The sequence below is a fragment of the Prionailurus bengalensis genome, chromosome C1 (genome assembly GCF_016509475.1).
Source record: "Prionailurus bengalensis isolate Pbe53 chromosome C1, Fcat_Pben_1.1_paternal_pri, whole genome shotgun sequence".
NCBI classification, from domain to species: domain Eukaryota; kingdom Metazoa; phylum Chordata; class Mammalia; order Carnivora; family Felidae; genus Prionailurus; species Prionailurus bengalensis.
Window position 1 is genome coordinate 103,268,569 of NC_057345.1, and position 23,758 is coordinate 103,292,326.

The following is a 23,758-nucleotide window of genomic DNA, read 5'->3' on the forward strand; positions in this document are numbered from 1 at the left end:
GGCTTATGAGAAAAGGGCAATGGACTTGGAATTTTTAATTTGGGGAAGAACAGACTCAGAGGTGACCTAACAGATTTTAGATGTCTCAGGTTGTGACAGATGGTGGTTAGTTGTCCACTGTCTCTGCTGACAATTAGAATAGGTTCATCATAGTTGAAACCTAAGCATTAAGCCTCATTCATTTAAAACTATTTATTGGACACACATTATGTTCCAGATGCTATTGGAGGTGGTTGGAATGTGTGTGTGTGTGTGTGTGTGTGTGTGTGTGTGTGTGTGTGTGTGTGTTCATATCAATGAACAGAATAGACTAGCATTCCTAACCCTCATGGAATTTGTATTTTACCATGAGGAGACAATGAACAGTAAATATAAATAAATAAAATATGTACAATATTAGAAAACAGTAAGTCCCCATGGGAAAAGAAAGAAAAAGGTAGAGCAGGGGCTCAAAACGTTTAAGAGAAGAGCACAGGTTGCAGTCTCAAAAAGTGGTCAGGGGAGACCAGTTTTAGAAAATGATTTGTTTTTATTTGATTTTTTTAATGTTTATTTTTGAGAGAGGGTGAGCAGGGGAGGGGTGGGAGAAGGGGGACAGAGGATATGAAGCGGGCTCTGTGCTGACAGCAGAGAATCCGATGTGTGGCTCAAACTCACGAGCCTTAAGATCATGACCTGAGCCAAAGTCAGACTCTAAAGTGACTGAGCCACCCAGGTGCCCCTTGGGAAATTTAGAAACACACATACATATTTATTATTTCACCATTTAGGTGGGTAAGCATTCCAGGCAGGACTCAGCTGAATTCTGTGCTCAGGGTTTCACTAGGCTATAACCAAGATATTGGCCAGGCTGAATTCTCACCTGACGGCTTCACAAGGGAACATTCGGCTTCTGAACTCACATGGGTTGTTGGCAGAATTCATTTCCCTGTGGTGGGAGGACCAAGGGTCCTGGCTTCTTGCTGGGTGTTGGCTGGATGCTGCCCACAGGTCCTTGAAGCCACCTCTGTCCTTGCCACTTGGACTTTCCCTACATGGCCACATATTTCTTCAAGTCAGCAGAGGCTCTAGAGCAAGTCTGCTGACAAACAGAGCCTTAAAACTTAACATAGTCACAGGAGTGATATGTGGTGACCTTTGCCATGTTCTCCTTGTTAGAAGCAAGTTACGCATCCTGCCCATACTAGAGGGGAAGGGATTCCACAAAGGCATGAACCCTGGGAGGCAGGGACCATGGGGAACCATGTTTGAGTCTGATCTTCCCACTTGTTTTGCAGAGAAGAGGTAGAAAAGGAAGTAGATAGACATGTTAGTGGCCAACAGAGGAAGATTTGTCACTGGGTTTTACTCTCACAACATTTACAGTCCTCAGCGCTGAGCTGAGGCCATGGATGGTGGTCTCTGTGCTGAGCTCCTTGCTTACTCTTTGCACTTGACTGTTTACATTGCCACTTCTTTTATCATTGCTGTTTTCTTTTATCTTTTTGTTTAAATCAACTGTATTAAGTGTATAGTTTGGTGAATTTGAACAAATGTGTATATATATCCATGCAACAACCACAACACAATTGAGATGTAAAATGTTTCCATCACCCTAGGAAGTTGCTATATGTCCCATGGGTGCTGATCCTCTCACATCTCTGGCTGCAGGAAGCCACTGCTCTATTTTCTGTCTATAGTTCAGTCTTGCTATTGTAGAATTTCGTATAACCGGAGTAATACAGTGTGGATTCTGGTATAGGGCTTCCTTCATGTACCATGATTTTGAGGTTTATCCATGTTGTTGTTCATCCCTTCTTATTGCTGAGTAGTCTTCCACTGCATGAATATTATACAGTTTTTTAATCCATCCACCTGTTGATGAACATACGGGTTGTTATTATTAATTAAGCTGCTAGAAATATTCGTGTCCCAGTCTTTGTTTTATTTCTGCGGGGTAAATACCTAGTAGTGGCATTGTTAGGTCACATAATAAGTGTGTATTTCAACTTATATTGCCAAACTATTTTCCAAAGTAGCTATGCCATATAAAGTGGTTTCTTCTTTTTTTTTTTAATGTTTGTTTATTTTTGAGAGACAGAACGTGAGCAGGGGAGGGCAGAGAGCAGAGAGAGAGAGAGGGAGACACAGGATCCAAACCAGGCTCCAGGCTCTGAGCTGTCAGTACAGAGCCTGATGTGGGGCTTGAACTCATCGACTGTGAGGTCATGACCTGAGCCAAAGTCGGATGCTTAACCAGCTGAGCCACTCAGGTACCCCTAAAATGACTTTTTTAATGCTTATTTTTTCTTTATGAAAGAGAGGGAGAAGCACGGGGAGCAGGGGAAGTGGGCAGAGAAAGAGAGAGACAGGATCTGAAGCAGGCAAGATCATGACCCAAGCCAAAGCTGGACACTTAACCGACTGAGCCACCCAGGTGCCCCACCACAGAAAATGATTTTTAAGCAATAACTTGAAGGAAATGAGGAAGTTAGCCAAACAGATAACTTGGCGGAAAATATTCCAGGCAGAGAACAGAAAGAAAACACTGTGGCTAAAGCAACATGAGAAAGGGTGAGAATGTTGGGAGATGCGGCCCCAGAGGTAATGGGGCTGGTATAGATCACAGTGGCCCTTGTAGATCATTTTAGAGACTTCAGCTTTTACTCTGAGTGACAAGGGAAGCTATTAAGGGATTTTTAGCACAGGAATGATCTGACCAATGACAGTCCTGTCTGACTTTTGAAAAGATCATTATGGCTGTGGTATTGAGAATAGGCTGTAGAAGGACAAGGGTACCAGCCAGGGTGGTGATAAGAAGCCACTGCAGTAATTGACAGAAGAGATGGTGGTGATCGGACTAAAGTAATAGCAATCGATGTGGGGATAAGCTTTGAAGGAGACACCAATGAGATTGCAGGTGGATGGCTGTGGAACGTGAAAGAAGGAAAGGAATCAAGGAAGACCCTTGGGCTTTTGGCCTAAGCAAATGGAAGGATGGAGTTTCCCTAACTGAGATAGGGAAGGCTAGGTATAGAGTAGGTTTGAGGGGGGAGAGGAGGAGTAAATTGGGGACTTTTGTGTTTGAGATATTTGTTGAACATTTCCAATGGCAATGTCAAGTAAGCAGTTGAATATATAAGTCTGGAGTTCTTGGGGCGCCTGGGTGGCTCAGTTGGTTAAGCATCCAACTTCAGCTCAGGTCATGATTTTGCGGTTCGTGAGTTCGAGCCCCACATCGGGCTCTATGCTGACAGCTCAAAGCCTGGAGCCTGCTTTGGATTCTGTGTCTCCCTCTCTCTCTGCTCTTCCCCCGCTTGTGCCCTGTCTCTCTCTCAAAAATAAACAAACATTAAAAAAAAATTAAAAAAAAAAGTCTGGAGTTGTGGATATTCTGGATAAAGGCTTGGGCTGGAGATATACATTTTGGGGGTGTCAGCATATAGTTGGTATTTAAAGCCATGAAATTTCTGTGAGATCACCAAGGGAGTGAGACCTATCAAGGAGGAAGAGAAAACGACCAAAGAATAAGCCCTGGGTCACTCTGACAGGAAGTTTGGGGGAAGGAGAAGGAGAAGATGCAACCAGCGAGGTGGGACTCTCCACCAAGATAGTCTGGAGTTGTGGAAGCCAAATAAAGGAAGTGAGAAAGGGAAGAGGGCCAGATCAACCTTTTGAAACACTGATGAGAGTCAAGTAATAACTAAGAATTGACCTTTGGATTTAACAACACGAATGCCCTTTGTGATTTTGATTAGAGTCCTTTTGATGGACTTTTGGAGGCAAAGGCCTGATTGTATTAGTTTAACAAAGGAGGAGAGAATTGGAGTCTGTGAGTATTACTGAGTATGTTGAGGAGTTTTGTTGCAAAGGAGAACAAAGAAACAGGATAGTACCTAGTAACAGTGTGGGGTCCATAGAAGATTTTTGAAAAGATAGATGGAAAATAACATATTTGTATACCAACAGAATTTTCCAGTAGAAGGTGAAATATTGGTGGAGGAGAGAGAGGAGACTTTCTGGATGTTATTTTTGAGCAGCAGAGAGAATGAGACCTAATGCCAGGTGGGAGGTTTGTCTCTAGACAGGAGCATGGACAGTTGATCTGTGGTCACAAGTGGAAAGACAGGGTATGTGAGCTCAGATGCTGGTGAATGGATGGATGTGGTGATAGGAGACTGTCGGAGTTTTGTTCTAGTTGTTTCAGTTTTCCTAATGAAGTAGGAAGCAAGCTGTATTCTCACCCTGTGTATTTTCAAACAGGTTTCTGGAGTCAGTTACTTCCCCTCATGTGTGCTAACTCCAGCCGACACATCCTTGTTCACACCTGGATTACCTGTATCCTTTTTCTCTGCTTGTGCAAACCCTGTACTCAGGTTTCAGCATCCAACTCAGATTCCATCTGCTCAGGTGCTCGTTCCTCATCGCAGCTGCCTGAAATCATCTTTCACTCTCTGTGCTCTGTCAACAATTACAGTTCAGATACATTATTTGGCATCTGTTACTTAATGCCTGGCCAGACATTATCTTTCCATGTGTATATTTCTTATCTCCTTCTAAATTATAAGCACTTTGTGGGTTGGATGGATCTCAAACCTCCTCTGTAGCCTCAACATAATCCTCAACAGCGCTGAGCCCATAATAGAAACTTAGAAGGTTTGTGGATTGACTGCAAATACCTAGAAGTTTCAGGTGAAGTCCATCTGTACAGAAAAGGTGGAAAGGGGACCGCCTTTCCATCGTTTGCTGTTTCATGTCCAGAAGCTAGCATTCCAGGGGAAATTCCCAGAACTGAATGGTCTCTTCAAGGGAAGGGTTGACAGAAGTAGAAAGCAAACAAATTGAGAAAAGAAAGTGTAAGAAGAGGAAGTTCTTGACAGTGAGAATTGTTTGAGTGGGTTATATTTTTATTCTGAACATCTCTTCATTTGATAAATAATCGTCTGTGTATGGGCACTGTGCTAGCAATGAGGACACAATGGTGAGAAGATACAGGGGGTCTGTGCCTTCCTGACGCTTGAAGTTTACTGTCTGAACATACTTTGGGTAGAATAGTGATCTGACTTTGGTTTAGTCACCTGGTGTCGGTTGTAATCACCCCCTAGATAGTTTTGCTTCACCTATAATTAGCTGGAGTCACTTGTGTATTTTGTTGGTTGATGAATGCCATAACCCCATGAAAACTCTGAGCGGTGCTCTTATACCACAGAATTAACTGTGACGCAGGTCAGAGCATGTCTTCGTGCAATGTACTTCAAACTAGTACATCTTTTACCTAACAACTTAGAGAGCAGCAACTGTCCAACAGAATTGTAATGCAAACCACAGGTGTCTCCCTATCTCTCCTCCTCCATGCCTCCTTTCTCCAGCCCCTGTTCCCTCTCAAGTTCTCTTCCCCATAATAACACTGGGAGGTGGACTCTACTACCACCCACATTTTAGAATCAAGGACACAGAGGCTCAGATTTGGGTGATCTGCCACTTCTAGGTGTTTGCAGTCAAACTTTCTAAGTTTCCATTACGGACTCAGCGCTGTTGAAGATTATGTTGAGGCTACAGAGGAAGTTTGAGATCCATCCAACCCACAAAGTGCTTATAATTTAGAAGGAGCTAAGAAATGTACACATGGAAAGATAAGATGTACTTTAAAGTTTTCTAGGGGCACACGGATGGCTCAGTCAGTCAAGTGTCTGACGTCGGCTCAGGTCCTGATCTCGCAGTTCATGAGTTTGAGCCCCATGTCAGGCTCTGTGCTGACAGCTCAGAGCCTAAAACCTGCTTCTGATTCTGTGTCTCCCCCTCTCTCTGCCCCTCCCCTGCTCACACCTCTGTCTCTCTCTTTCTCTCAAAAGTAAATAAACCTTAAAACATTTTTTTAAATGTTTTCTAGTGGCCACACTACAAAAAAAGTAAAAAGAAACACACGAAATTAATGTTAATAACATATTTGAAATATTATCATTTCAACATAAAATCAATATTTAAAAATTATTGACATTTTATATATTCTTCAGTTGTGGTTAGTTTTTGCAACCTGGTGTGTGTTACATCTTTGAAATCCTTACAGCACATCTCACTTTGGACTAGTCGTATCTTAAGTGTTCAGTAGCTGCGGGTGGCTGGTGGTTGCCATCCTGGACAAGACAACTTGGAGTCCACAGTCTTAAGTGGTGTCCCTGGTCCCAAGCAGAGGTATAATAACTTCAGGAGAGTTGCCTGATCATGGCATCTGGCTTCAGAACACAGCCAGGCTTCTAAGGGAGTGACTGCCAGGTGTTAGAACTTCGATTCCAGTGTGTAGTGCTAGCTTCAGTGTGAGAAATGGACTTCATCCTGGACTTTGCAGAATACCGACAAGTGGCTTTATCCTTTTTGGAGAATAGATCAAAGCAAGTGACAATCCAAAAATTGAGAGCTGAATCTGGGCATGAATGTCAGATGGTGTTAGATGCCACGGGTAACTTTAAAATATTTAGTAGGCCATAGGTTTCCTGGGTACCAATTTATCTATAGAAAAATTAATATAGTTTTTATACTTTTAACTCCAAAGTAAATTTTTACTTATCCCAATTCTATACCTGCTGCCCAAAGAGAAGTCAAAAGAAAACACAGGATGGTTCCCCTGAGCTCCAGTTCCTAAATGGCTGGGGGAAACGATCATTCTGAGTATCCCTTGCAGCCCCTTCAGTTGGGGCTGTGTTCCTGTCTCCACACAAGGTGTCCTGGGGATTGCAGGCCTCCAGCCTCACCCCTGGCTTTCGCAGGAGGCCTGCACTTTGCTAAATTAAGCCAGGCCAGGCCTATTTGTGAACAGAGAGGCTCCAGCCAAGTGAGAGAGATTCATCCTGCTAAGGAATGTGCTGGGAGGGGGAGAGAATCACTGAGATCATTGGTATTTATGTGTATATTTTCTCATTTGCGCGCTCAGTTGGACCAGATCAACAGGCTTCTGGGACCCCACCAAGATTTTTACAGGGTGGCTGAGAAGGGTTTAGGTTACAGATCAGTGTGAACACCAAGGCAGTGTGTATATTGGGACCTCTGAGCTCAGAGTCTAAATAAAACAAGCCTGAGACACCTCTCATATTTTCCCCCATGTTTTTAATAGACTTTATCATTTGGTGCAGTTTTAGGTGCACAGCAAAAATAAGCAGAAGGTACAGTGATTTCTCATGTATGCCCCGCCCCCCACCAGCTCACTCACCATCAAAATCCAGACACTTCATTTTCATCTGTCTTTTCTTGGGTTCCTAAACTCAGGGTTGGCCAAAAAGAACTCTCTCTCCTTCCTGTGTTTTAGGTGTCTTACCACCTTTGGGGAAGCTAATTGTTTATTAAACGCCTATATGATGTCAGATATTTTGGGGTGCCTGTGTGGCTCAGTCCATTAAACACCTTACTTTGGCTCAGGTCACGATCTCATGGTTGGTGGCAACAAGCCTCACATCGGGCTCTGCACTGGCAGTGCAGAGCCTGCTTGGGATTCTCTCTCTCTCCCTCTCTCTTTGTGCCTCCCCCATGCATGTAGGTTCACTCTCTCTCAAAATAAATATTTAAAAAAATGCAATCTTGGGGCGCCTGGGTGGCGCAGTCCGTTAAGCGTCCGACTTCAGCCAGGTCACGATCTCGCGGTCCGTGAGTTCGAGCCCCGCATCAGGCTCTGGGCTGATGGCTCGGAGCCTGGAGCCTGTTTCCGATTCTGTGTCTCCCTCTCTCTCTGCCCCTCCCCCGTTCATGCTCTGTCTCTCTCTGTACCAAAAATAAATAAAAACGTTGAAAAAAAAATTTAAAAAAAAATGCAATCTTAAAACAACAACAACAACAACAACAACAACAACAGAGGAGACCTAGCATTGGATAGCTAAATGGAAATGCATGCAGGTGGAGGTATAAACAGCAGCAGATACACAAATCCTGTAACTCCTAGCTTTAGCCTCCCAGGAAACATTCTTGGAGCTGAGTCTAACTTGGGTTGCTCTTTTTCCCAGCTCCCTCATTCTAATCTTTCAGGAAGGAGGGCTATAAATCTGAAACTACAGAGCTGCCAAGGGAAAATAAAGGACTTGGTACTTAGGGTAGTGGTATGGTACAATGTGACGTATGTAGAGGCCACTTTTAGGCAAACAGAATTGAGAAGTGGAATGCAGAAAGGGCCCACAGTGACCACCTGGCTGAATGCAGGCAGGCCTATCAGGTGACCCACCTCCAAATATCCATAGGCCCTAACTGACCAGTGGGCTACTTACAACCAGGTACAGCTACCAAAAAAGGGAGCATTCCATACATCGCCATAACTCATCTTCCCCTTTTATTTTTGAGACAGAGAGAGAGAGAGAGAGAGAGAGAGAACACGCAAGTGGTAGAGGGGGAGGGGGAGGGAGAGAAAGAGAGAGAGAGAGTGAATGAATGAATGAATGAATGAATCCCAAGCATGGAGCCGACGTGGAGCCTGACATGGGGTTCCATCCCACAACCATGAGATCGTGACCTGAGCCAAAATCAAGAGTTGGATGCTTAACTGACTGAGTCACCCAGGCATCCCTAAGAATTCACATTTAAGTAATCTCTGCCCCCAACGTGGGGCTCAACTCACAAACCTGAGATCAAGAGTTGCATGCTCCAACTGAGCCAGCCACTTGCCCTTAGGTCTCCTCCGTTTATTACACTCTATTATAATCATTTGGTTAATTGCCACCATAGGCTATAAATTCCCTGAGGACCGTGATCGCCTCTGCCTTGCTCTTTCTAGTGCCTATTAGAGTACCTTGCCCATCCAAAGTAGATACTGAGTAAATATTAGATGAAAATACAAATAAACAAAGCTTACAATCAGCTACCCTGTCCTCTGCCCAGTGAATACCCTTTCTGTCTCTGTCTCTCTGTCTCTTTTTCTCTTCACGTGCCCCAACACATGAGCCCTGGCTGTGTCTGTCCAAATATCTGATCACCTGAGAATCCATCCATGGCCTAAGTGCCTACTCAGATATGGATGTCTGTGTTTGTCTAACCAAGGTAAACTGGTCCAGGAAGGAAATGGTGTTGTTTTCACACCTCTGCTACAGACTGACATGGGTAGGGCTTCAGTGACCTGAATAGTGGAGTTTGTATTTGGATGCAGATCCTTGTATTTTGTATTGTATAAACTGAAACTTTTCCACTTGGTTTTTTCCATCTCTTTGGACGACTGGACACTAAGGCAGTGTCTGGCAGAAGAGTGCCCTGGCCTTGTAGTCTATTGGTTACTGAGGCTAGGACACTGCCTTACTGTCCTTTCCCTGACAATGAAGGACACTTGTCACATGTTGGGGCCACCTGTGTGTCTAATTTGGGGCTTAACTGTGCTAGTGGATGACAGTGAACCTGGAATCTGTAGAAAGGCAGGGACTGCACTCTGGATAAAGTCTTTCCTCTGCCCTGGGGTCTGAGGACTTTACTGTTTGCATTTGAACACTTTCTGGCTAGGTGTCTCACATCAGCTAAGGCGAGGGATGCAGGCTATATTACAATTCTTACGGGAGACAGGGAGAGTCTCTTTGTATAAAAACAGAAAGCTTTAGGGGTGACTAGTCAAAGACCACACATTTATTTAATGACAGAACCAAATACTTAGACCCACTAGAGTTCAATTTTTGCTTTAAAACTGGGTGAATGGAAAGAAACTTCATCCATAAAAGAACTCACTTGGAAGCTACTAAAATGTGTTTCTAGGGATTGAGTAGGGACCAGCCATTTGTCCCTTGGTCAGAACACATAGAACCCTTATGAAAATACTCAGTAGTGGGGCGCCTGGGTGGCTCCGTCGGTTGAGCATCCGACTTCAGCTCAGGTCATTATCTCACAGTTTGTGGGTTTGAGCCCCGCATCACATCAGGCTCTCTGCTGTCAGCACAGACCCTGCTTCAGATCCCCTGTCTCCCTCTCTCTCTGCTCCTCCCCCATTCACACTCTCCGTCTCCCTCTCTCAAAAAATAAACATTAAAAAAATTTTAGAAAATACTCAATACTTCACCCTGTTTTATAGATCTATGGCTTTGCCCCAGTGGTTTCAGTGAGGTCCAGAAAAGAAATTTAACTCTGCATGCAGAAAAAAATATTTATGAACTACACTTTCCCTGGAAGGGGTATGATTCAAAAAAGAGAAGCTTTTTTTTTTTTAACTTTTTTTTTTTTTTTGAGACAGAGAGAGACAGAGCATGAACGGGGGAGGGGCAGAGAGAGAGGGAGACACAGAATCGGAAGCAGGCTCCAGGCTCTGAGCCATCAGCCCAGAGCCCGACGCGGGGCTTGAACCCACGGACCACGAGATCGTGACCTGAGCTGAAGTCGGACGCTTAACCAACTGAGCCACCCAGGCGCCCCAAAAAAGAGAAGCTTTTAAAATAAAACTCACCCACTGAGAGTTAGTTTTCACTTTGAATAATCACAAATTATAAGAGGGTCTGTTCACAAGGTTTTGAGACTCTTCCTCCGGCTAATCTATTTCTTCTTGAATTCTTTTAGTTTATAGAATTGCTTTGAAGTGAGACCTGGCCATATTTACTTTTGTCTCAAAGACTCTTATATGGAAGAGCATTCTCCTCTCTGGCTTGTAACCTGCTGTCTTGCAAAGGTGCGATACCCATTTCCTTCACGTGCCAACCCCAGCTCACCTCTTACGACACTGAGACCTTCTAGAGGTCAAGAACTGCAATGGGAAGAACTTTGGTTCCAGCAACTTTTAATCTTCGGGATGTACTTTACTTGCTGATTTTATCAACAAATGTATGCTAGTGTGCAGTCCAGCTTCTTTCTTTCTTTCAGTGTCTGCTTTTACCCCAGCAGCAAACTGTGATAGATACAAAATAAGATATAATCTGTCCTCAAGGTGCTTGAAGATTAATTGAAACACCCACCTGCTTGCATGAAGTTAAATACAGAAACAAAAATGTGAAGTAGGAGCCCAAGACTGGTGATAAACCGTTTATCCCCAAAACAGATAGTTGAGCTACTGAGAGCATAGTACTTTTCTAGACATCAAAATCGAGAGGGGGAGCTGGACATTTTAAATAACTCATCAGGGCAGAGTGAAGTGACTGCTATGCTGGAGACAGGCTTCAGATGACCTTGCATCCCAATGTACAGGATAGTCCCAGTGTTGCCTGTTGTCCTGGTATAATTATGGTATAAATATAATATTTTCACCTTGAAAAAGAGTCCCAGTATGGGTGTTAAATTATAGTCCTCTTAGTTATAAACAAGTGTAGTGGGAGTGAAGAGAAAGGAACTCTTTGTTCTGACTGGGGGGTTGGAGACAATCTCCTAGAGGAGGGAATGCTAGAGTCTAACAGTAGTGAAGAACAGGTTTACAAAGAGGGAAGAAGCCATCACAGGCTGAGAGCAGCTCTGGTAGAGACTTGATGACTCCCAAGGACACACACGGGAGTGATTTCTCAATCAGTAGAAGCTCTTGGTTTAGAGGAGAGGAGAGTGGTACCACCAGAGGCTGGAAGGAGCCTTGGAGACTATCTTGCCATAGGCTACCATCACTCAGAGTTCTGGTTATCAGAAAAAATGGCTGCTGGAGGGGCGCCTGGGTGGCTCAGTCAGTTGAGCGTCCGACTTCAGCTCAGGTCATGATCTCGCGGTCCGGGAGTTCGAGCCCCGCGTCGGGCTGAGCTGATGGCTCAGAGCCTGGAGCCTGCTTCCGATTCTGTGTCTCCCTTTCTCTCTGCCCCTCCCCCGTTCATGCTCTGTCTCTCTCTGTCTCAAAAAAAAAAGTTAAAAAAAAATTTTTTTTAAAAAATGGCTGCTGGAGAACCACTGATGGCATCCTGGTCCTGTGTTGGACCAAAAGGGTACAGTCCAAGCTGTGTGAGGTGAGTGGCAGAGAGGGAGGAAGAGAGTGAGTGAGGCAATGTCGGGGTTGAAGAGACTGGAAATGGTAAGAGGTGAGGTGAGAGAACCGTGAATTAGTTTGAATTCGTCCAGTCTACCAGTTAAGGAAGGTGCGGATTCCTCTCCAATAGAGTCTTGTTTGTAATTTATTTCTACATTTCTTCCTTCCTCCCTATGACCCCATATCCATTTGTATTCTGAGACTCTCAAGTTTAAGAGGCACTTAGAGGGAGGTTTATTTTCTTTATCACTCAATCTTGGGAAATAGGGCACCAATGTTCTATATAAGTTTGGTGGCTAAAAGGAGCTACCATAGGGAGCCAAATGCTTTTTTGTTTTATTTTATTTTTTAACTTTTTTAATTTAATTTTTTTTATTGAAGTACAATTAACATTCACTGTTATATTAGTTTCAGGTGTATAACATTGATTCAGCAATTCTGTACATTAGTCAGTGCTCAGCATGGTAAGTGTAGTTAGCACCTGTCATTGAACAACATTATTACAATATTATTGACTGTATTCTCCATGCTGTACTTTTCATCTCTGTGACTTATTTTATAACCGGAAGTTAACCCCCTTGATCTATTTTGCCTGGGAGCCAAATGTTCTTTGTTATTAGTGATCTTAGTAATGCCAGAAATCAAAAATCAAAAAACAAACAAACAAAATGAACATTTTACCTTTTCATGTTGAAAATGCCCCTTTTGACATTTTATTATAAAAATTTTTGAACATATACAAAGATGAAGAGAACCTCTTATGTACCTGTCCCATGTCCTGGGGACTCGTGTCCTACCACCCAGCTTCAACAGGTACCAACAGTCTGCTGTCTCTGTCCTCCCCTCCTTACAGCAGCTCTGGGACATCCTAGAAATGTGTCTGGAACGACATTAGAATATACCTCGAACACATAAGGGCTTTGTTTTTAAACATAACGGCAACACTATTATTATTGTACACAAAAAGCTTAAAAGTAATTCCTTAATGTCATCTAATACTTGGTCCATGGTCAATTTTCCCTTTCAAATGTCCATTTTAAGAGCTTAATTTGTATCTCTGAGTCTCGGTGTAGTGCACAGGAGTAGTATGTTTGGCCCTTTTGTGGGGAGAGCAGAGGAAGAAGAAGAGGCTGGAATCCTAAGCTGGATTCAGAATTCTTTCTCTTCTTTATGCCTCAGTTTTAGTAACCTTTTGTCTCCAATGGGCTAACAATATACCTCTTAGAGAATGTTCTGTTTAGAGCAGAGAAAACCTTTTAAAGGTTTCAGATAAAAAGTGGGTTTTTTTGCACAAGTACACAGCATTATCCTGTCACCTTTTTATTCATCCAGCAAACATTGTCGTTCCACTTCTCCCTGGAGTGCATTTGTCCCTGGTTCATTTGCAGTCTGTTGGTTTGCGTATTCAATGTGTTTACTATGCGTCCAAGTGCAAAGACCTGGGAGGACTTCAGGTTCACCACAACTGCTAGTTTTGTGAGTCAGGCACTGTGCTGGGTACTTTACATAGGTTATCTCATTTATCCCTCACTACGCCCCGCAAGATAATTTTTCTCACCCCATTTTATCACTGAGGAAATTAGGTTCTAAGAGGCAAAGGAACTTACACAGAAAAGGTCACCCAGCTAATAAGTGGCAAAAAGGCATTTCTGCCTTTCTAGGTCTGCCTGCCCTGAAGCCCATATCCCACCGTCACAAAGCTGAAAGGCAGAAGCTAACAAAGAGCACACCTGGCTAGTTCCAAGGCACCATCGTTTTCTCTGTCCCTACAGCAGAGAAATAAGACATGTGTAGATTTACAAAGCCTTTTACAGTGTGCAACTGTTAAAATACAAAGAGAATGATGTGAAAAACCAGAGGCATAAGAAATGACTTTTGGGGCCCCCGGGTGGCTCAGTCAGTTAAGCATCCAACACTTGATTTCGGCTCAGGTCATGATCCCAGGGTTGGGAGATTGAGTCCTGGGTGGGGCTCTGCACTGACAGTGTGGAGCCTGCTTGGGATCCTGTCTCTCCCCTTCTCTCTGTTCCTCTCCCTCACTCTCACACACACTCTCTCTTTCTCTCAAAATAAATAAATTTTAAAAAATAAAGAAATGACTTCTAATGGGGGGTAAAGTAAGGCTTTACAAGGGAGATGGCATTTAAGGATGAAGCTGAAAGAGGGACAGTGACAGGGCAATGAGAACGCATAGGACATGCGTGAGAGATCCAGTCAGGCTGGTGGAGTGTGATAGGAGAAGATGAATAGGTAGGTTAAGGTCAGATTTTGAGTGGATTCCGTTATCAGGCTCAGTTGTGTAAAATTTAATTGCTGTGTGGTTACAAACCATTAAAAGTTTTTTTTAGTAAAGGGAGTAAACTAATGAGAAATATGCTTTAGGAAAAATTTAAATGGTGGAGAGGCTGAGGTTGGGGAGACCAGTAATGAGACTATTTGCTCTGATCCCAATGAGAAGTGAAGGAATACCTCACAGGGCGGTAACCATGGGAAAGAGAGAGATTACAAAGAGATTTTGAAATACCCAGTGCTAATCTTTGTTAGAGAAGCTTGGAGATCGTGTAGTTTTGCTTTGTAATTTAGATATAGTAATGATGTTTCTATATGCTAGATACTGTTCTAAGTGCATGTGCAATAAGCTATTTGCAATGGTTATCATTTAATTTTAACTATTATAAATTCCTAGGACTTTTTGAAACATTTTTATAACAATTTAATAGAGATAAAATTCACATACCATTACAACTCACCTATTTAAAGTGTATACAATTCAATTACACATCAATGTTTCTATACTATTCAGAGTTGTGCAAATATCATAGCAATCAATTTTAGAATATTTTCATCACTCAAGAAAAAACTGCAACTCATTAACCATCACTCCCCAATGCCCCTATCTCCCCTTTCCCCTTCCTCCCTTCCCCCCAGTCTACCACCCTCCACCAGTCTTCTTTATTTCTCTGTGGTTTGCCTTTTCTGGGCATTTCATATAAACAGAGTTATGTTCTTTGTGACTGACTTCTTTCACTTAGCATATTGTTTTCAAGGCTCATCCATGTTGCAGCATGCACCATTCCTTTTTATGGCCAAGTAACATTCTACTGTATGGGTATACCACATTTTGTTTATCTATTCATCAATTGATGGAAAATTTTTAATTATTCTAGAATTTTGCTCTATCAAATATTTATGTTTGAAATAAATCAGCTACTGAGTGGCACTTGTACATTTGGATTATATAGCAGTTTCTATCTTACTGTCCTATTTCCTTATCTACAATGACCTTCACCCTTCTATATGTTACTCACCCATGAAGTTTCCCTGGGTTAGGCCGTATCTGAACTTCCTCATCACTGGTCACCTTTAGTATCTTAGTATTTTTAGAAAATACCTTTATTTATTTGTTTATTTATTTTTATAAATTTCAGGTAGCCAATATACAGTACAATATTGGTTTTAGGAATGGAATTCAGTAATTTCAGCACTTACATACAACACTCAGTGCTTTCTTTTTCTTTTTTTTTTTTTTTAATATTTATTTATTTTTGAGACACACAGAGTGTGAACGGGGTAGGGCAGAAAGAAAGGGAGACACAGAATCCAAAGCAGGCTCCAGGCTCTGAGCTGTCAGCACAGAGCCCAACATGGGACTCGAACTCATGAACCATGAGATCATGACCTGAGTCAAAGTCAGAGGCTCAGCCAACTGAGCCACTCAGGCACCCCATCAGTGCCCTCTTTAATAACCATCACCCATCTAGCCCATCTCCCATCCACCTCCCTAGCAAATACCTTTAGAATTTAAATTAATTAAATTAATATTAAAAGCTCTTCTCTTCTCAACTGGATTGCAGGCATACTAAGTATAAGAAATACATGTTGAACATCTTCATTATTCCCCAAGAGAACTTTAAAGTCCATTTCCACACTAAGAGTGTGTTAAGTGTGGAGGAGAAGGGTCTACAGGAGTCAGGGCAGATCCATTAACACTGCCTGGCTGTCACCCCGCTTTTTCAATTTAAACTTCTCCCTTCCCCACTTCTAAAAGTGACTTGTGGAATACTGGTGGGAGATAGTGTACAAACTGTTAACCTAGTTAATATATTTGGTAATAATGCTACTACTCTAACTCTGAAAGGATTGATAACATTTTGCGTTAAGATTTTTTTAAATTGGTCAGGCAAAAAACCATTTCTCATTTGTAAATAACATTTTAGAATTCACTCTGCTGTAGCTTCTATTGGGGCAAGAAGTTGAAAATCTTGTTTTTAGAAGGGATAGTCACTTTGGGGTTCTATGAGCAGTGGAACAATTTGTAGAGTTAAAATTAAAGCCTTGGAGAAGAGTCAGGTAACTGGTTACTGCTGATTGCTTTTTACCCAGTTGTGTGTTGAACTTTGCAATAAACACCAGGGTGGAAATGACTTGAGAATCCTGTGTTTAACACTTGCTGTTAGGACTCTGGTCAAGTGATTTTTCCCGAAACAAAACAAGCTGCCTACACAGAGAAGTCTGATTAAACACTGTTAATCTATAAACTCATCATTAGCCCAGTTCTCAAGCTGTAGGTAATATGGGTTTCATTATAATGAAAGTTTATTGTAGTTCTGTCTCTAATCATTTAATTTTAGCTTCATCACTGAAACTTTCCCTTGAATTAGATGGGGGAATACTCCTCTGGGGACATGTAAAAAAAAAAAAAAACAGGCTCTCTCTCCTACCCACCCCCCACCCCAGCCACCCCTTTCTTTCTTGAATACAAAGATTTCTTCAGTTATCTTGACAAAGAGCTGGCAAGATTTGGTGGTAAAATAAGCAGATGCAGTTAATTTGGGATCCACTCCAGCTGTACTTAGAACTTGACAATTTACATATGAATATTTACTAGTGGAGAATGGATAAATCTGATTTAGTACACAGGGATGTTTTCTGCAGAAAGAGGTTACAGAAGAGGGGTTGGACCGTCGTAATGCTGGAAATTGGCCTGCACTTGCATTTCCACATGGTCGATTTTGTGACACCCATGAAAGTGTCCACTGGAATCACTGATCATAAGATTTAGGACCTAATTTGGTGGAGATGAAACTATTTTAGCAGTTCCTTATGAGCCTCATAAACTTCATTGTCGACTTGAGTAGACGTAATGCTGAAGCCTAAAGAAGGTACTTCTGTTTTTTGTCTTTCCTCTTTATTCTTCTCTTCCTTTCCCTCCTTTCCTTTCTCTTTTCTACTTATCTCAGAAGGGTGATGCTCACACGAAGACTGTTCAGATTGGGTGTGTATTTGTGTGCAGGTGTCTGGGATATCCTACCTTTGGTGTAATAGTTTTCTTTCCTTTCCATGACATAATATTAGTTCAACATGCGGTTGGTTGAGAACTTCAGCTATCCTAGTCAGAGAGGGCAAATTTTGGTTTTTATGGTTAATAATAGCTAACATTTTCTGAATGCTTACTGCATGCCATGTATTGTGCAGTGTACATTTTGTGCATTATTTCGCTTAATGTTCTTAACATCCTAATTAGTTGGGTGCCCTTATGATCTCCCCCACCCGCCCTTGATAGATGAGGAGGTTGAGGCTTTTAGAGAGGGCATGTGACTTGCCAAGCCCTCATCACCTTCAAAGCCTGTGCTCTTAACCACTATACTTACTGCCTAATACATTAGGCACATTCCCTAATTCTATAATTTACCACCTTCTACTAAATCAAGCAAAACTTGGTCGTGCTTCCTGAACTGATCTGTGGCTGAAATGCTAGAGCAAAAATGGAGTGCTGGATTTGATTATTGTTTTTATCTTAGAGGAACTCTTTCAGTTTCAATTTCCTTATCTTTAAAATGAGGGGCCTGGAATCTTTGGCCAAATTAATTCAAGTATTGACTCCATTTTCTTATCTAGGATTTGGAAAAGATAGAGCCAACAGAATTTGCATCCTCCAGATTTTGTCTTTTTTCTTTTTCTTTTAATTCCAGTGTAGCTAACATTCCATTTTTTCCTTCCTTCAGATTTAAATACTTTTCCTGGTGGGGCTGAGGTCTCTTGACTGGCACTAGTTAGCTGGGGGACAAAGATAGTTGAGCAGCTGTGTGCAAGGCAGAGTTCTAGGTATTCTAAATGCATTATGTACCTCATCCCATTGAATCTGCACAAAGTCCCCTGTGGAGTAGACATTATTATCTTCATCAAAAAAGAAAGCAATCGCAGTATACCTGTGGGAAAACTGAGGTGCATCTGATGAAGTCCATCACATAGTATTGATAAAATTCTCCCTGCTTAATACTATATATTCAGGGAAGGGACTAACTCATCTCTGTGTACTCTGCTCTAAGCCTTAATAAAATAAATCTCTGACTAGTATTTTTAGACCCCTCTTTAGGTTCCCCTACACACCTGCTCCTCTTTTACTGTTCCCTATTTTAGTTACTAGTGTGCATTATCACCCACGTGCTAGAAATCTCGGCATTGTCTCTGCTCCTTCCTGTCTCTCCCAAAGCAGGAAAGCCTCATGGATTCTGCCTTGGAAATGCCTTTTGAGTCTTTCTCCCTGTGCTTCTTTGGTGCCAGACAGTCCTGTCTCTAATCTGAGCAGTTGCCTCCTGATTCATTCATCTTCTTTACATCTACTATAAACTCCTTCCTCAGGTAGACCCGATCATGGCAATATTTTGCCTAAAGCTCCCTGATGAGTTCTTGTTCTCTACTGACTACTGTTCAGTCTTCTTAGCATGGCTTTCACAAACTAGTTGCAAACTATTTTCTATACTCCTTTCCCACTCCTCATCAGACACCAGGCCACTGAAGCTGAACAATCCATGGACATTTCACCAAATCTCTGTTCATACTTTCCCTCTCTTGGGCTGTTTTTATTTCCTTTTTCTGCCTGTCAAGTCACAATTTGTTGCTGTTTCACCTCAATATAAATTGATTGTCCCCTTCATAGATTTACCATCAGATTCCCCTCTCAGCTTAAGCAAATGCAATTTATGGAAGTCCAATGTAACAATAAAGGCAGGGTGTTGTTTTCAAAAATGTTCACAACATAATTTCTTTTTTTTTTTAAGTTTATTTATTTTTGAGAGAGACAGGATAAGTAGGGGAGGGGCAGAGAGAGAGAGAGAGAGGGAGAGAGAGAATCCCAAGCAGGCTCCATGCTGTCAGCACAGAGCCTGATCCGAGGCTTGAACTCACAAAACCATGAGATCATGACCTGAGCCGAAACCAAGAGTTGGATGTTTAACCACTGAGCCACCCAGGCACCCCACAACATGATTTCTTTAAAAATTAAATACCCAGTTATATTTAAATATAATTCTATATATAGCAATTTGACATTTTTTATATAATAAAAAATTATATTATTATTTTAAAGTAGACTCCACGCCCAACTTGGGGCTTGAACTCATGACCCTGAGGTTGCAAGTTGTGTGATCTACCAACTGAGCCAACCAGGCCCACCAAGAAAAAATTATTTTAATATACATGCCGTTGTCCAGTGCTTTAGAGAACAAACAGGCTTGGGTGGTGTTCGTCATCCAGGGACAATAATGAATGGGTTGGGAGAACGGATGAGTAGCTCCAGGGAAATCTGAAGCTGTATAGTCCATTCTTGACTGGGATACTGATCTATCTGAATCTCCTTTATGTCAAGAGGCATGAAGAGAGCTGGGATAGAATGAGAAGCTGTGAACCAAGGCAGGACTCAAGTAGGAACCTGGTTCCAGGATAGAGGGTCTGTGGCAGTTAATGATGATTAATGCCTGTGTGCTTTTCAGAACATCGAGCTGAAGGTTGAAGTAGAGAGCCTGAAACGAGAACTCCAGGACAAGAAACAGCATCTAGATAAAACATGGTGAGTTGCAGTTTGAAGAGCTCTTGGTTCTTTTCAGAGTCTGGTTTATTAATCTGAGAACAGTAGATTTGAAATCAAATTCCTTCACCTTAACTCTGGCATTTGAATGCTGTGTCCAGTTGAGGAACTGAAACAATGTGTTTTCTTTCCCTTTGGCTCTCTCTGTTACTCAATCTGACAGGCCTTGCATAGATTGGAAATTCACCAGGCCTAAGATTATAAACTTCCTTTTCAATAATCTGCTAGTACCATCAAGGGCTGACATAGATTTGGGGGGAATGGGGCACTCTCACACACTGCTCGTGAAAGTTTGAATTGTGGCAACATATTTGGTATGTGGCACTGGCAATGAAGTGAAAAATACACATTTCCTTTGACTGGATAATCTCTAGAAGGAATCTATCCCTCATAAATAAAAGCATGAGAATGAAAGAATAAATGTAGAAGTATTTTTACTGCATCATTATTTATAAATGGCAAAAAAAACTAGAAACGGCTATCTATCAACAGGGCAATGGTTGAGGACATTTTGACATAACCATACTGTGGAATATTATGCAGTCATTTAAAAGAATGATTTAGTTCTGTATTCTTTTCTTGGTGGGAGTCCCTGATAGACTAAGCAAGGGGGAAAAGTACTGGGTGATGTTTATGGCATAAGGCCCTTTGTTAAAGGCAGTCTTTTCTGTGTCTACCTGTGTTTGCTTGATTATACATAGAAAAAAACTGGAGGGTTATATCCCAGACTCTTAACATTACTTGTATCAAGGAAGTGAGGTTAGAGTTTTTGATGGGGAGAGGTCTTGTTTTTTTTCTTTGTATACTTTTGTATTCTTTATATACTTTTGTATTGTCAAAATGGTTACTTTTATAATTTATAGTTTTTATAATTAAAAAACCCTTAGTTTTAAATGACAAGTATTGGTAAAATTTCTATTCAAAATAATTTTTAGATTCCATCCTGGAATTAGTATACATTCAATCTGATCTGGCATTATTTATCTTTACAGTACTTCTTGATATGTAGGATGACAGTCCAGCAAGATGAGAATACTCAAAACTAGACTCAATTATATACACGATGCTGGTATTACTAAAGACTTACTAAGGCATTAAGTAAGCTTAATAGACTTGGAAAACATACAATGATTGAGAAATAAATTTTTATATTTGTGTAATGGTTTTTAAAAATGTTTTATGTCAGTTCAACTTTTAATTAGGTGGCATTATCCCTATTTTTAGAAACGAGAAAACTAAGGTACGTTAAAGTCTTCTCAATTGAGTGGCAGAGCCCACATCTTCTGGCCTCAAGTTCAAGGCCCATATGACTTTACAACAGCTGTTGCCTATTAAATCAGGCAGTCCTTGCTGAGTTACTCAGAAAATGTATAACTTCCATTCTCAAGATATTGTAGTTAACTGTTGCTTATTGTATTTGTCACGGAATATGAAGTCAAGGTAAAAATTGATGATTCTTGAGGTCTGCATATTTACAGGTCTTGGGCTGTTTTCTTGAGTTGTGTCCCTTGTACAACCAAGACCCTCGACTTACCCAAATCTGTATAATAAATTGGGAACTCAAGATAAATATAGCCTCTGGGGTGGTGCCGAGTAGTGTCCGTTATCAACCAAAGAATCCTATAATCCTTGGGAAAGTCCCCTTTGGTCTTCATAGACACAACCTTCTGAGCCAAATATTAAAGTACCCCTGGGCTTGGATGGAGCAGCTTTGATTTATCATGAACCTGTGAAGGCTCAATATTGTTCTCTGCCCTGAGAACAAGAAGACGGTCCATGGTTCTCAACAAATGGCTTAAAACAGGAATAAAACCAAACCGGAATTAAGATCATTCAGCACCTGATACTGCCTCCAAATTGTTAATCCTCAGACATCCAAGGACAGCTGTTGTTAGCTATAAATAAGCTGGTGACACCTTACCCCCTACATGCTAGTGCCTGGACATTCATTCCTGAGGACATCAGAGAAGCAAAACTGGGCCAAAACCCTGAGCTTCCACAGATTAAATGTCTGTTCTCTGCATGGGACCATGGGAAAACTAGATAGAACTCTGGATCGGCAGGCCAGATTTAGAATAGTCTGTGGGTTAATGACTAAAGGAGGAGAGCATTTCTATGGCTGCCCAAATGGATATTCTGTCCCAGCGACCTAAATGGTAGGAACACTTTAAATTCAAACAGCAAGAACGGCAGAGAATTAGCAAAGCACTCTGGGAGAACAGTCTAAATGGAAGAGACCAAGGACAGATGAACATGGATGTTGAATTCTGAACCATTTGATGACTGCCCACCTCCCAAATGAAAGATTCTCCTCTTGAAGCAATAGCAATAATGAAGCCTCTAGAAAGTCAAGTATATTCTGATTGACAAGCAACAAAAAATTAGAGTTCTGAAAGATTACCAGAAAAGTTGGAAAGAGCAATTCCACAAATAATTGCAGAGGGAAAAATGCTTCATTTCAGTGTGACTCTGAATTATTGAAACAACTTTTAACGGGTCCACTTGCTAAATTATATGACTAGCTCTGACTGGCTAATGCTCCTTGATTGTAGGGCTGATGTGGAGAATCTCAACAGCCATAATGAAGCTGAGCTCCGGCGCCAGTTTGAGGAGAGACAGCAGGAGACAGAGCATGTTTACGAGCTCCTGGAGAATAAGATCCAGCTTCTACAGGAGGTGAGCAGGAGTTCCAAAAGTCCATGCGCACGGGGCCTCTTTCACCTCTTGCCCTACTGCTCTGCCTCCTGGCATTCACCTTTTCTGTCCCTACTTTCCTTCCCAACTCATCAAGTGTCCACAGTCTAGGGCTCCTAACTTAGGTGGGGCTTTGTAAAAGCCTCTCAGCTTTTCATTCTTTTTGCAGGAATCCAGGCTAGCAAAGGATGAGGCTGCGCGGATGGCAGCTCTGGTGGAAGCAGAGAAAGAGTGTAACCTGGAGCTCTCGGAGAAACTGAAGGGAGTCACCAAGGACAGGGAAGATGTACCAACTGACCGGGTCAATCCTGACCAATACACTGAGGCCCTGGCCGAGCGGGACAAGTAGGTGCCTTTGATACTCTATTTGTCACTTGTCATTTACCTGTTCTCAAGGTTATAGGATATACCAGCTGCACCGCTCCCTTTTAAGGTCTTAGAGTAGAACTTCATGATTTCCAAGACTTTATTGCCTCCACAACCAAAGGTTTTCTTTTTAGGGTTGAGTCTTCGATGGTATCCATTAACAGGACTCATTTCTATACCTTGTTAGTAGATATAAGTAGAACAGTAGTCAAATGGTGGCAAACAAGAGACATGGATTCACTTCTTCACCCTTATTGAGCACCTGCCAGACACTGGCCTCACCACTAAGGTTACAGAGATGAACGACCCAGGTCTTCTCATCAAGAAACATGTTACATGATTTTCCCTTCCTTCCTTCCTTCCTTCCTTCCTTCCTTCCTTCCTTCCTTCCTTCCTTCTTTCCTTCCTTCCTTCCTTCCTTCCTTCCTTCCTTCCTTCCTTCCTTCCTTTCTCTTTCTGTCTGTCTATCTATCTATCTATCTATCTATCTATCTATCTATCTATCTATTTTGTTCTCAAGTTAACTAACATACATTGTAGTCTTGGCTTCAGGAGTACCACCCAGTGATTCATCACTTGCATATCACATGTTACATGATTTTAGTAAGTTTTCTGATAGAAGTAGCATGCGATACTCTGGAGACATAGAGGATTGTCATCTATTCCAGACTAAAAAGATCAAGGTGCCATTGAAGGTTTCCTGGAGGAGATGAAATCTGAGCTGGGTCTTGAATAATGAATAGGAGATCGAAGAAATAGATAGGAAGTGGGTGAGAAAGGGAAATATTCTGTGCAGATGGAGAAACTGTGCAAGCGAGACACAGGTAAGGGCATATATCAAGACCAGCAAATAGTTCTACATGATAGAGCAGAGGGTCTGGGAAAGACTAGTGAGAGGTAAGCTGGGAATAGGGTCAGATTGTGCTGGCTTCATATGCCATAAGGAACTTAAATTTTCTCCTAAAGGTAATTGGGCA

General features: G+C 41.8%; 1 protein-coding gene across 20 annotated transcripts in view; it reads left to right on the plus strand.

Annotated features, from left to right (window-relative positions):
• LOC122481033 (myomegalin-like) overlaps window positions 1–23,758 on the plus strand; it is a 225,493-nt gene that overhangs the window by 96,703 nt on the left and 105,032 nt on the right. For all 20 annotated transcript variants that reach the window (XM_043575981.1, XM_043575985.1, XM_043575984.1 and 17 more), the window contains exons 5-7: window positions 19,627–19,703; window positions 22,274–22,397; window positions 22,585–22,760. In XM_043575981.1, the coding sequence (XP_043431916.1) occupies window positions 19,627–19,703; window positions 22,274–22,397; window positions 22,585–22,760 (377 nt within the window). The remainder of the gene's footprint in view (window positions 1–19,626; window positions 19,704–22,273; window positions 22,398–22,584; window positions 22,761–23,758) is intronic.